The sequence below is a fragment of the Rhinolophus hipposideros genome (genome assembly GCF_964194185.1).
Source record: "Rhinolophus hipposideros genome assembly, chromosome: 6".
Classification (NCBI taxonomy): Eukaryota; Metazoa; Chordata; class Mammalia; order Chiroptera; family Rhinolophidae; genus Rhinolophus; species Rhinolophus hipposideros.
In genome coordinates, this window is record NC_138052.1 from 56665867 (window position 1) to 56678939 (window position 13073).

The 13073-nt window shown below is 33.8% G+C and overlaps 1 protein-coding gene across 9 annotated transcripts in view; it reads right to left on the bottom strand.

Annotated features, from left to right (window-relative positions):
* Positions 1–13073, bottom strand: part of PDE1A (phosphodiesterase 1A) — a 317348-nt gene that overhangs the window by 58382 nt on the left and 245893 nt on the right. For all 9 annotated transcript variants that reach the window (XM_081052536.1, XM_081052539.1, XM_081052538.1 and 6 more), the window contains 4 exons: positions 12498–12680; positions 6795–6861; positions 3711–3827; positions 2709–2849 (listed from right to left, as the gene is read on the bottom strand). In XM_081052536.1, the coding sequence (XP_080908662.1) occupies positions 2709–2849; positions 3711–3827; positions 6795–6861; positions 12498–12680 (508 nt within the window). The remainder of the gene's footprint in view (positions 1–2708; positions 2850–3710; positions 3828–6794; positions 6862–12497; positions 12681–13073) is intronic.

A 13073-nucleotide genomic window follows, 5' to 3' on the forward strand; every position in this document is an offset into this window, starting at 1 on the left:
TCTCTTTACCTACTAATCCTTCATCTCTCCAATGTCACCTTCAGAACACAAGTTCTGAAGCTCAAATAGGAGACTTCCATTTGTCTCCCTTTACACTTGGGGGCGGGGGGGAAGTATGTAAGTAGAAACATATTTTAAAAATCCCAGTAATCCCCCCACACACACACCTGAAATGGCACATATCTTCACATTGTACTTCATAATTTAAGCAGATATTTTATTATACTGAAGTAGGCATTACTTTTCCATTCTATCTTGTTCTGAGGAAATTTAATTAGTTCAGTTTCTATTAAAGAGTAAACCTTAAGTATTTCACTTTTTAGTTAACTTTTTCAAAGCCACAGCATTCAAAAAAAGAAAGGGAAGGGAAGGGAAGGGAAGGGAAGGGAAGGGAAGGGAAGGGAAGGGAAGGGAAGGGAAGGGAAGGGAAGGGAAGGGAAGGGAAGGGAAGGGAAAGGAAGGACATGCCAAATATTTGAAATGTAACCCACCTCCCTGTCAAATTCAAGACCAAGGCCTTAGAAAGGAAAAGCAAGCAGCTTTGACCAGGAAATGTTAAAGCAACTTTTGCAAGTGTAACAGCATTGGCAGCTATCAGGGGGCACTTTGTTTTTCACACTAATTGCCATGCATATCAATCCAAGTGAAAGCAAAGAATTCAAGAAACAGCTGTGACAATGAAGCCTTTTAAACCAAAAGCACTTTAAAAGAATTTGTGTGTGTGTGTGCACACATATGCACACATGCTAGAAAGAGAAACAGGTAATAAAAAAGGTTATAAATATTATTTTTAAAGCTTGTGCTATTTTAAAGTTATATCTCAGAATGTTTGAGTTTCTACTCATTATTGGTAACCTCTACTTTCTCCCTTTAAAAGTCCAATCAGACTCCTTCCTGAAATGAATGGTAAGTAAACTTAACCAAGGACCAAGCCCAGCTATGACTACAGTTGATCTGGCCCAATGAACACATTTACACCTTAGGTCAGTAATGCTTACATACATACATACATACATACATATATGTATGTATGTATATATACCTTAAAATAGGAATACACAAGGTATGAGGTTAACAACAGACAGTGTTCAGCCTTCTAGAAGGTTACAGGAGACTCATGGCACTGCATCAGTGAAGGTTTTTGAGATTTCTGCCTCCCTCCAAATTGGAGTTAACTCCAAAGCAGGTTATATTAATTTGTAATCCTGTCATAAAATGCATATTTCTATTGATTGGAGATGAGATTCCAAGAAAATCCTTGATTACAAGGCCAGCTGAGCTCCCAACTATTCGCCATTACCAACTGCCAGTTATGTGAGTGAACCATGATGGATGTCCTCAGCCATCATTGTTAGCTGACCAAAATCAAGGAAGGACCCCAAGTGAGACCTGCCTGGTTGGGACCTTCTTAACCACAGACCCATAAATTAATAAATTATTGTTTTAAGCCACTAAGTTTTAGAGGAGTTTGTTATGGAGCAACAGATAATAGGAACATGGGGCAGGAGTGGGATCTGAGCCTAAGGCATTGATGGATCTGCAACATTTCTTTGGAGGCAACTTTCTTTGGAGGCAAAGAAAGATGGAGAAGAATAGATAATTTCTTCTATTATGAGAACACTATCAGATGAATCATAGCAAATGGATATGTGCAGTAAACAGCACACTACAGTTTCTTGAGGGAAAATGAAATAATGAAAAATGTCTGCATACAATCAAATTGGAGAGTTATATACCTTTATAAGTTTTCAAGTTCTTTAGGACAACGTACAGTGGCTCTACGGGCTTTGCCTGGGACCCGGGTAGGAATACAGTCCCTGGTGTAGAAAGATGAGATAGAGGATCTCTGGTCCCCAAAGAGCACTAGATCTGAGTGCTAGTGACACTTGCCAATACAAAGGATGTGACTTTTGAATTTGAAGCAGGTAGGATGCATATTATGGCGTTTGGTGGAACATTGTTACATGTACCTTATGACACTGCTTCAGCCTGGGTTGATGCATGAGGAATCAAAACGGTACTACGATTTGGAGATCTCACATGGCCTACACCCGATTGAACCCACCTCAGTTTGGAATCTTCAGAAAAGCTGCTCCTCTCTTTTCACCTTCTGGGAGTCAGCTTAAACCCTGAGACATTACAGAAATTCCAGGCGATTTCATAGTTCCTACCATGTACTCTTTGTTGACTCAAGATTTGCATTACTGGATCATTTATTTCGATTCATTCAGATGCAAAGAAGAGGAAGGAGAATTTGGAAAAATTCACATGAATAATTTCCCAAATCCCTATTAGGATTCAATTGTGAGGAGCAATAGAAGTAAAAGAGAAAAGGCTTCTGAGGTCGGCTAGGAAGAACATGGTATGAGGAAGAGCAGTATAACGTTCATTACAAAGACTTTTTCTCTAGGTCCCTTTTCTTTTCCTGGTTGATTGCTAAGGGAAAAGAAATTTACCAACAAAAATGTCCTATTGTCCAAATATTGGAAAACTACAGTATATTTTCATTTGCCTCTGGGTATTTTTTTTTTTTCATGAGTCAGAATACTTTTTGAAAAACGTATGGTATGAATAACTCATTAACCCTAAAAATCCAAATGATTATTACTTATAACACTTCTATGGACATTAAAGATAACAAAGAGAACTTAAGGGAGTAGAATTTAATGTTCAAAACTAACAAACTTTGGTTACAAAGATTTTCTTACCATGATACCTGTATGAAGCATTATGTAATGCACAGTTTGAGTGACATCAGCTGCATGAATCAGATTGTGATAAGGATTTTTGTACTTGCTGTAACCAACTTCTAAAGCTTCTGCAAAGGCAATTAGGCAAGAAACAGGAATCTGTGGAAAGTAATAATTATGATTATATTTTACACAAAGAGTAGCTCTAAGTCAACAGGAATACAACAATTTCAGGGATGGGACACATCCTTGAGTCAGATGTAGGCAGAGTTTCTTAAAGGTAAATGTGGACTGTTCTGAAAAACCACGTCATTAACCTGTTAGCTTTCAATCCTGAGAAGGGCTGTAACCCCCAAATGTTTAGGTATATGAAATAACAGTCTTACTCATATTGTAATCTTTAAATGTTTATATCTTCCAGAGTCAAATCAGAAGTCAAGTGCTTAAAAGGCTAAAATTTCCCAATTGGAATTGGTGAAGTCTAGTTTTCCTATCTGTAATACAAGGGATTGAAATAAATGAACTTCCAGTACCTTCCACCTCTAAGTATGTCATGATTCCACAGATAATGACGAAAGGTACAGGCTGCAGAATACGAAATCTGGATCAAATCTGTTGCTTAGATAGCTCTAAATTAAATTAATTAGAAGCTATTTCATTTTAGTTTAAGAAAAGCTGTCATAAAAGTTTTATTCTGTGTTTTAGGAACACAGAAGATCATATTTCTTTAAAACATAGCTTTCAATCTCTACAAGACTGTTCTGTGAGTAATTCAAGGGGATGTTGGATCTCATTGATACGAAGTAATAATGGCCTCATGATATCCAAGTGGATATATAGCTATGTCAGTGAGTCGCAGATGATGGCTCTATCCTGTGCTGAACTCATACCCCTAGTTCTGTGACTTGTCAACTAGAAACATTATAAAATGCACTGAGTAATCACTCAATGTTCTGTATTTTCATTGTTATTCAGATAACTAATTTTAAGAGCATTTCACTTTTGCTCCATATTTCTGACCTTGAAACGGTTGATAAGATCATATCTGGTAAACAGTTCATAAATCATAAACTTCAAACTATGTTCTCCACTTGCTTCATTCAAGGCAAATACATCAAATGACCATTTATCAACATCCTGTAGAAAAAAAAAAGTAAATACTTTAGGTGGCAAACTCACACAATTCTGTTTCTTTCCATGAAAAATTCTTGGAAACATCAGGCATGATACATTCAACAGGTCACATTTTAATTCAGCACATCAGACTATATTTTGACCAGTGTCTGATATGACAGGGCCACTTAATATCTATGGGTGCACATAACTGAGGCCATGATACTTAGTGTAGTGCTAATATCTTCCCCTTCATCCCAAGGTTATCCAACTTGATGTAATAAACCTGACAACATTTTAATACTACGCTTATCCTAAATCTCTCTCCAAATTCATGCCATAAATAATTTTCCAGAGTGGGCCTTATTTTAAGGTGGAATTCTAGGTTGTGTGGGTGATGTCAATTGAGAGCTAAAGGGAACACAGCCCCAATTTCTCTTGTCCCACCTACCCACCTGCTACCTTGCTTGAAATTCCACCCATCGTAGGAGTTAGTGATGTGGTTTAAATCTTTGCTATTTTATATCTTTTAAGACGCAAATATACGAGAGAGAGTATATACTACCTTATTACTCACTCTAACCTTGGCTGATTGATTCATTTATACTTTCCTCCAGGGACAGATGGTAAAATAAAGGAAAAGGGTCTTTTGATTGAGGAAGAGTCAAATAGTAATTTTGGTGCTTCAGGCAATTCCCTAGTGAAGTGGTCAGGCCTGTAGGGAAAGAAGTACTCTAGGAAAGTTCCCTTTAACTATGGGAAAGAGGGCAGTGAGCAGGTATATCAAACCACTCTAGCTACGGTAGCATGATTTTGCTTAAGGTAATTCCAGGGCAAAAACTTGCGGAGGAGTTTGTAGCAAGTGATATTAGTCCTATACATTACGGAGGTATTCATGAAAAGTTTGAGCTACACTGCTAAATAAAATCACTGAAATTAAAAAATTTAAATACAGCAGAATCAGTGCTAATGATTATCAGAAATTATTAGCACAAAAGGTCCTATTACAAACACACAGCAGGTTTAGTATTGAACAGTAAGTGGATAACTTTAAAGCTATGCATTAATTTTGAATTTGAGCAAGCACTGGTTAGAACTTCATTCACTGAACACATTTTTACAGAGGAGGTCAACTGTCTGTGCTGTAGCATACTAAAACTAAACTGAAAATTCAATATAAAGCATTCAAACTGTCTCTTTTAAGAATATTTCTTTTGAAAAATAGTAATAATATATTTAAATGGTCTTTTTAATCACTTGGAAACACCAATCAAATATTTTTTGAATTGCTTGTGAATCTTTGCTAAATTCCTTGCATTTGGCCCTAATTTGATCTCTAAACACTTGCTTTATCTGTTTGTCAATGTAAAATCTCTAAAAGTTCTGTTAGAAGGCATTTTAATATCAGTAAAGCTCAAAGGAGGCCAACAAATCTTTTATCAAATTCCAAAGCTAACACAGAAGACTTAGTTCAGACTGTCACAGTGCTGCTATTTACAGTTCCCAAGAGGCATTTCCCACTGGGTGAAAGGTTAGTTCTCCATTTCTTGGGGATTTTTATCAACAATCATGATTACATTTGGAAACTAATGCAGATGGTTGGCTTTTGTGTTGTCAGATTGAGAACAAAGATGAGAAAGGGGCATCTCAGGAAATAAGAATTATTTAACTAAAAATATTCTTTATTTAGTGATAGTTCCTCCCTCAATGTGTTAGTTCATATGTTTTTCTCTATACTACATTTTAGAAAAATGTTTACATTCTCTCATATTTAAATATTTTGTTAGTTGGTTTCTAAGCAGATTCTTAAAAAAATAAATAAATAAAAATAGTAGTCTTGGCCACAGTTGAAGAAATAATGAGAAAATCAAAATCTATCAAGAGCTGAGGAATAATTAATATTCTACCTATAATGTGACATTTCAGTTATATACTTTTCATTATCATAGTTTTAGAAACATAAATATAAAAAAGCATCCAAGAAAAACAAACGACCTTTTCAAATTAATAAGATTAAAAGCTAATGTGCATCAGAGAAAAAAAACAAATGCAAAGGAGATGCTTAAAAGTAAATTAAAGGACAAAAGAAAGCAATATAAATTTGTTAGTAAAGTAGTTTAATGCATCAGAAGGCAACCCAGGATATTCTGTTGCCAGTATCCTTCAAATTCTTGGTTAATACAGGAAAACTACCATGAAACTGTTAGAGAAGACAAAGTTGAATTTCCCTAACTCAAATTAAGTGATAGAAGGACATAAGGAATGTTGAATGATAAGCCTACAAAAATGCTGTTGTAGAAATAAAAGCTAGGAAGAGTACACACACACACACACACACACACACACACACACACACACACAATGGAAACAAGTAATTGAGCCAAAAACTTTCACCTCTTTAGAGTTTCGACTTCTAATCATTTCTCACACATTTAGTACTTTAATACTGCAATTGGACCTCAGACTAGGGCAGGTCTCAGAAAAGCAGATACAAGAGACAGATTTTTTGTTTGTTTACGTTCTTAATTTTTATCTTACTTTTTATATTTTCTCAAACCTATTATAAAATTCTAAAGAGTTTTCTTCCATATAAGTTTTGTCCCTTAACAATATTTGACTGAAACATCTTTTTATAATGCATTCAAATTTTCCATAATATATACAAAACATGTACATTCTGAAAAGTATTGGTGCTGTCTTAAAATTGAATACAAGATCCATGTATAGAAAGCATAAAGAAGAAAAAATCACACGTGTGAGTGCATACATGCATGTGCATTGATTCAGTTTGTCAGTGTAAATCAATCCTCATTTAAAACTACAATGACTCATGATTTGGAACACGTGGTATTTTGTAAAATGGCTAAAATATTTTTTACATACAAATATGTATGCTGCACCAAAGGCCTATTCTCATTTTTTCCCAGCCATTTTAAGAAGGTTTTAAAAAACTGACTACCTGAGAAACTAAAATAATTGAAATTATTTCACCTTTAATGTTATTATGACAGCCTCTGGATATGCCAAACCAACCATGTGATAGGACTTTCTGTACATCCTAAAAAAGAAAAATAAGTATATATATTTATATATATGTATATAAATCACTCAAAGTTTTCAACTGTTTCTTAAATATAATGAAAAAGATTACTTTGACTTATTCACCTTTTATTATTAGTTACAGTCTTCCTTTGTGGCAATAATAAGTATGGTGACCATTTATTAAGCATCTACAGTGTGACAAATGTTAATATTATTTTGTTTACTCTCAACCACTCTATAAAGTTGATGTGATTTCAGTTTCTCTGTAAAAAGCTCTTTCCCCTAACTTCATCTTATTATTAGGTTGGTACAAAAGTAATTGCGGTTTCAAAGGTTAAAAATAATTGCAAAAACCGCAATTACTTTTGCACCAACCTAATAAAAGGAATGTCCTTTGTATGTGCAATATCACCTTCTAGCATGTCACCCTATCAGTGACAGCAGAACATTCTTGTTTTGTGTCCATTTAAGTGCCAAAATTTTTGGTCTGGAAGTTGAATAAAATATTTATCTTATTGATTTTTTTTTATAAAATGGAAATAATTGAGGGGAATAAGTAGTATCATGAGAATTTGCACAGCTTTCTTTTTTTAAGTCACTAATACTGGGGGAAGTAATATTGACAAAAAAATTAACTTTGTCCAAATTGTCATTTAATATCATTTAAGAAAGATTATACAGAAAGAACAAAGTTATTTCTATTTGTATAATAACTAAATATTTTTATTCATCAGTAATTTGTTGGATTTTTTCCATCTTCCTATGGGCAACCAGGATGCCCATAAAAAAAAACAAATATAAGAAATTTCCCCATAGATTCATATGAGAATAGAATCAATGTGATACCCGAATATGTAGAAATAGCAATAAGCTTCTGTTCTATGCTTGTTTCCTCCACAAAGCCCTGGAAACAAAGAATTCAACTGATTATTAATGTGTATTAGTCTACAAGCAAGCTGTGTTTCCAGACTCTATTACTATAACTTCTCTGCCTCCAAAGTGTCAGGACACAACCATAATTTAATGACTATATCATTAATTTATATTGGGGATCAATATAAGAAATAGCTATTTGGAAAATATTCCGTATCTTTTATAAAACTGCTATGAAAGATATTAACGTTTTGATTTAATGTACATTACATTAAAAATCCATAAGACATATTAGTCAATTTCTGTGTAAAAGCTATCATTTTTTAAAGATAATAAAAGCCAAGTAATTCATCATGTTTTCCTTTTTAATCTTGACTTCTTGAAATCTCAGAATTAAAATATTGTTTATGTATATCTCTAGCCGAGGCTTTCTGGATAAAGCATCTATCCATTTTATTACAGAGACATTGTTACTTTATTTCCATGTTTCTATTTTATGTTTATTTTAAATGACTTTAAGTAATGTTTAGATGTGGCTGATCAGTTATCATAAAATAAAATCATCATTATCCTCGATTGAAAAACTTCAGAACAATTTATAAATAAAGACTTATACTAATTATTCCATTGAGATAGGAATGATTATTCTAATCTTACAGGGCAAGGAAACTACTAACAACACTATAAAAAACCCAGCAGATAATTACTATCAATAATTACATTTATTAGTTTTTTTATTGGTTTTTTTTTGAGAACACAGTCTTTTCTGTCCATTTTTCTAGTCATTATGACTAAAAAAAATGGAGATACAGGGGAAATGGAAGGGTGCTAGACAAGAAAGGTCAATAGAAAAATTAATCAGGAATAAGAAAGTTTAAAAATTAAGTAACATTAAACCAGTTTGATTTCATGTCACAGAAAGGCAGTATGATGTAACAAAGAGAACGTGTTTTGAATAACAGGTTAGCCACTCACTAGCTATCTGTGAACTTTGGAAAGCTATTTAATGCCATTCATCTGTAAAATGAACATAATTATAAGCTTTTTATGAAAAGTCCATGATATAAATGCCTAGCATAATAAGTACTCAATATAAGGAAATCATTATTATTATTATTCATATTACTATTCTCATTCCTCTACAGCCAAAACCATTGAACCTATTCTTACATTTTTCAGTACTCCCTGGGCTCGGTGGGAACTCTGATGCTACTGAGTTTCTTAGGCTTGGAATAGGTTAAGGAATGAATGTAAGTATATGCTCTCATTATATAGAATGTAAAGAAAGACAAAGAAGAGGATTCCCCTTCCATGGAGAGAAATTTTCCCAATATCATTTTCTAATCTTATAATTGGGAATAGAATATTAGGATGAAAAACTAGAAATAGATAATTAGGATGACTCATCCTGGAATCAGAATGAGTGTGAGAGAAAATTAATACAATTGCCTCACACGTGAATAAAGATTAGGTTGGTTTGAAAGTAATTGAGGTTTAAAAGGTTAAAAAAAAAATTGTAAAAACTGCAATTACTTTTGCACCAACCTAATAGTTGATACATTACAAACTGCTAGAAAAGAATAATGAATTTCCTGGGCTTTTACAGGTGGTAAAATTCCATCTGAACATATGGTGGATTATTTTTGGAAGTTTTTACAGTAAATACAAAATATAATTCAAAACTTTAAGGAAAAAAACCCCAAAACTACCTTATGCCAGACAACACGCTAGGCAACAGACTATTTATTGTAAAACCGCACAAATATAGTTGGTACTTTCATAGGGCTTAGTCAGCGGTGAAGAGGAACAATGAATAAGAAACAATATACAATTACAAACAGTGGTAAGTGTTATAAGGTAAACCACTAGTTGGGGTAGAGAAAGTGATGAACAGTATACAGAGTGATCTGGGAAGGCTTCTGGAAACAGAAAAAGGCCAGGCAGGGTAAAGAGTTGAGAAAATCATTTCTGATGGAAATCCTTAGCAGGATTAAGAGCCCCAAGTTAGGAAAGAGTTAGGGATTTTCATGAAGTTGAAATGAGACTGGTGTAGACATTCAGTCACGGATGAAAGTAGCACTAGATGAGTCTAGAGTTAAAAGGGGGCCTAATCCTGCAAAACTGTGATACAGAAATTGCCTTTAATACCAAGTGGAATGGAAAGCATCAAATGATTTTAAGCTTAGTGGTGACAAGAACTAATTTACATTTTAAAACAGTACTGTAACCATATGATCTCACTTATATATGGAATCTAAAGAAAAGACTATGTGAATGAATTAATCAGAGACAGTTTTAGGGACGCAGAGAAAAAACCGAGAGTGGTTAGATGGGTGTGTGGGAGGGGGTTGGGGATAAGGGGAAAGGTGAAGGGATTTGGAAGCAGCTGGTAACCACAAGATGGCCTCAGGGTTTTTTTGAAAATTAATTTGGGGAAGGTATTCTATAATGTTGTAAAGATTTTGTTGGGTATCCGATGGACATGCGTTCTATTTGGGAGACCACCTCAGGCATACTGTGGATACCTGATCATGGCATTGTACACCAGAAGCTAAACATTAATGAATGCCAACTATAATTTTATATATATAATGTGATGGTTCAGTGTGAGGTCGGAGGGATAGTGGATGGGGGGAGGGGGGTTCACAGTATGAGGGATATAAATGATGAACGTCTAAGTATTACCTTGTTTTGTACACCTGAAACTAATAAATAAATTAATTAATTAAAAAAATAAATAAATAAATAAAACAAAGTTTGTTAAAAAAATATAAAATAAAAAATAAAACAGTACTGTAGAATGACTTGTTTGGAGAGGGCAAGTGAGGAAGAGGGTAGCCCAGCTGGAAAGCTACTGTCATACTTCTGACGGCAGATAACAAAGGTTTTGATTGGAGTTGCAGGAGTGGAAATGAGAAAGTGAGTACAGTCAAGATGCATTTGGCTACTAAGCGAATTGCCAGGACTGGCTGAGGTAGTGAATCTTGTGGCAGATGCTTGAGAGAAGACTCAGGGAACTTTCTTACTTTCAAGATTGAAGATGATTATTTTTGAAAACTCAAGATAAACATTGCTCCCTACTGTTATCCACTTACTAATGGGGATTCAAGGAAAATAGAAAAGATTTCATTTACATGTGTTTGTATCACATTGATTTCTCCAAGACTGCTTACTAATTTAGCTACCTAAAGTACATTTTGATATTTCTTTAGGCAATTAAATAAAATATTTTGGGTAGCACATGGAAAAAAATGAAAATTTAGCAAGTCAATATATTTAACAGACTTCTTAATCTTCTACTGAGTGGAAACGGAAATTTAGTTGGTTTACATCCATATTTGCATTTCTTTTCATTTTGCCAAGTTCTGCCATATTTTCTTAAACAAGAAAAAAAATTTACATTCCTTCAGTAAATCAAACATACTTCACTACTATTTAGATATTTTCAATTTGATGTTATGAAAAATCAACAAATATCAAACACTTGTATAAGTTATTTTTAAAAATAGGAATATGGTTATAGAAATTCTTTCTCTCCAGCCCTGCCTCCCTGTTTCAGATTTCTAGTTCCATCTGGCAGAGTTGGGACCAGTTTATGTACTGAGGGGTAGGGGGTGGGGTCACCTCAACAAACTAATCAAATTGCTTGTTACAAGGATACTTGTATCAAAGCCCATTAGATATGATTAAGAAATGCTCAAAATAATTTGAATAATCATTGAGTGGTTGTAATTTTGGGTAATACAGGCACAAACCAAGATCCTAGAAGCTTTTTGTGCAGTGATTATAATACATCTTTAAGTCACATTGACTACTTCTTGCAATGCATTCTCATTTGCATTTTTAGGAACCCAAGTGTGCTACCCATTCTTCCCTAGCAGAGGAAAATTAAAGTTTATAGTGTACATTAGAGATAATGACTAGAGATGTCAGAAGATAAAAAATGATGTGGTCTCTGTTAAATTTAATTTTAAGTATATTGAAAAAATTCTGTTCCTCAATTTTATTAGCTTCAAACACGTTAAAATAATCTTTTCATGTATAATTTAATATAATGTCATTTTTTTTAATCTGAGGGATTTCTAATACCTAGTTTTCAACATTATCAAATGTAACATTTTTGTTTCAAGTCTTTTTGTAGTTTTAGTTCTGGAACATCTTGTTTTGTAGACAGAAAAATAAGCTGTGTTCTTAAGGACTAAAATTGAGTCATAGTAACACGTATTTCACATTATAAACTGGTGATTTGATTCAGTGGTCCTAGAGGCCACCACATATCCCTTGCTCCAGTGAAAGAACTGTTAAAAAAATGCTTCAGAAGTGGACGTGAGAGACCCTTCCTCTCATAATGGGAAAAGAAGGGCCTCTTCTCTGTACTACCGAGAAAGAGCTGCTTGATTTTGATATGTAGTGGAGAATTCACTTTACGAGGTGTTACATTTTAGTCAGGTAAAATTAGTTGTGTGATATTTGAATGTGTTATAATTATTTTTAGACAATTATTCACAAAAATTCATTTGAGCTAAATGATCATTCGAAAATCTAAAGCCTTTGTTTTTGGTCTTTAGGTCAATTTAAAATAATTTAATAATAACTCTTACTTCCAGGACAAGAAATAGGTAAGTTCATCATAAAGTCCTAAATCTGTTCATTCTAGGTATACTTATGATTGTACTTTTCCTCAACAAGTAAAATATAGAATTCTTATAACTTTGAGATAGTAAGTATATGTTCTGTCTTACAAATTTTACGTCTTGAGATACCAGCAATTCCACTTACCTCTCCACAAAAATTCCAGCTTGAACAGCATGCACAATGCTCCGAAATTTTGGTTTTTCCTCAGATTTCTTTTTCATCATCCCCATTTTCCGTGTAAAGGTAGAAGCCAACCAGTCCCGGACTTCCAATGGGACTGAATCTGACTGAATGTCACTGAGCTCATCATCGGTGTCCAGCAGTCTTCTACAAAAATTTATACCAATTACACTTTGGAAAAAAGTGAAGAAAACTAATAACAAAATGAGCATTGCAATAGGATTTAAAATACAGAAAATCACTCTTTGGTCATCTCTCTATATGACTATCTAAAACAAGAAAAATGATTGGGTTAACATTTAGAAACCTCTGAATTTCTCAAATTGATCATCTGAAGGTAAGAACTAATGGATTTGAGCATTTGCAGATTTACAAACATTTAAGTACAACATTACCAGTCTGGTGAGATCAGTTGTTAACGTCATGAATATACTATTCTAATAATGAATAAGAAAGTAAGATAAGTGACAAGAGTTCACAAACAGATGCCTGCTATTCAAGGAAGCAACTGGAATGGAAAGACAAAAGGGGGATTGAAGC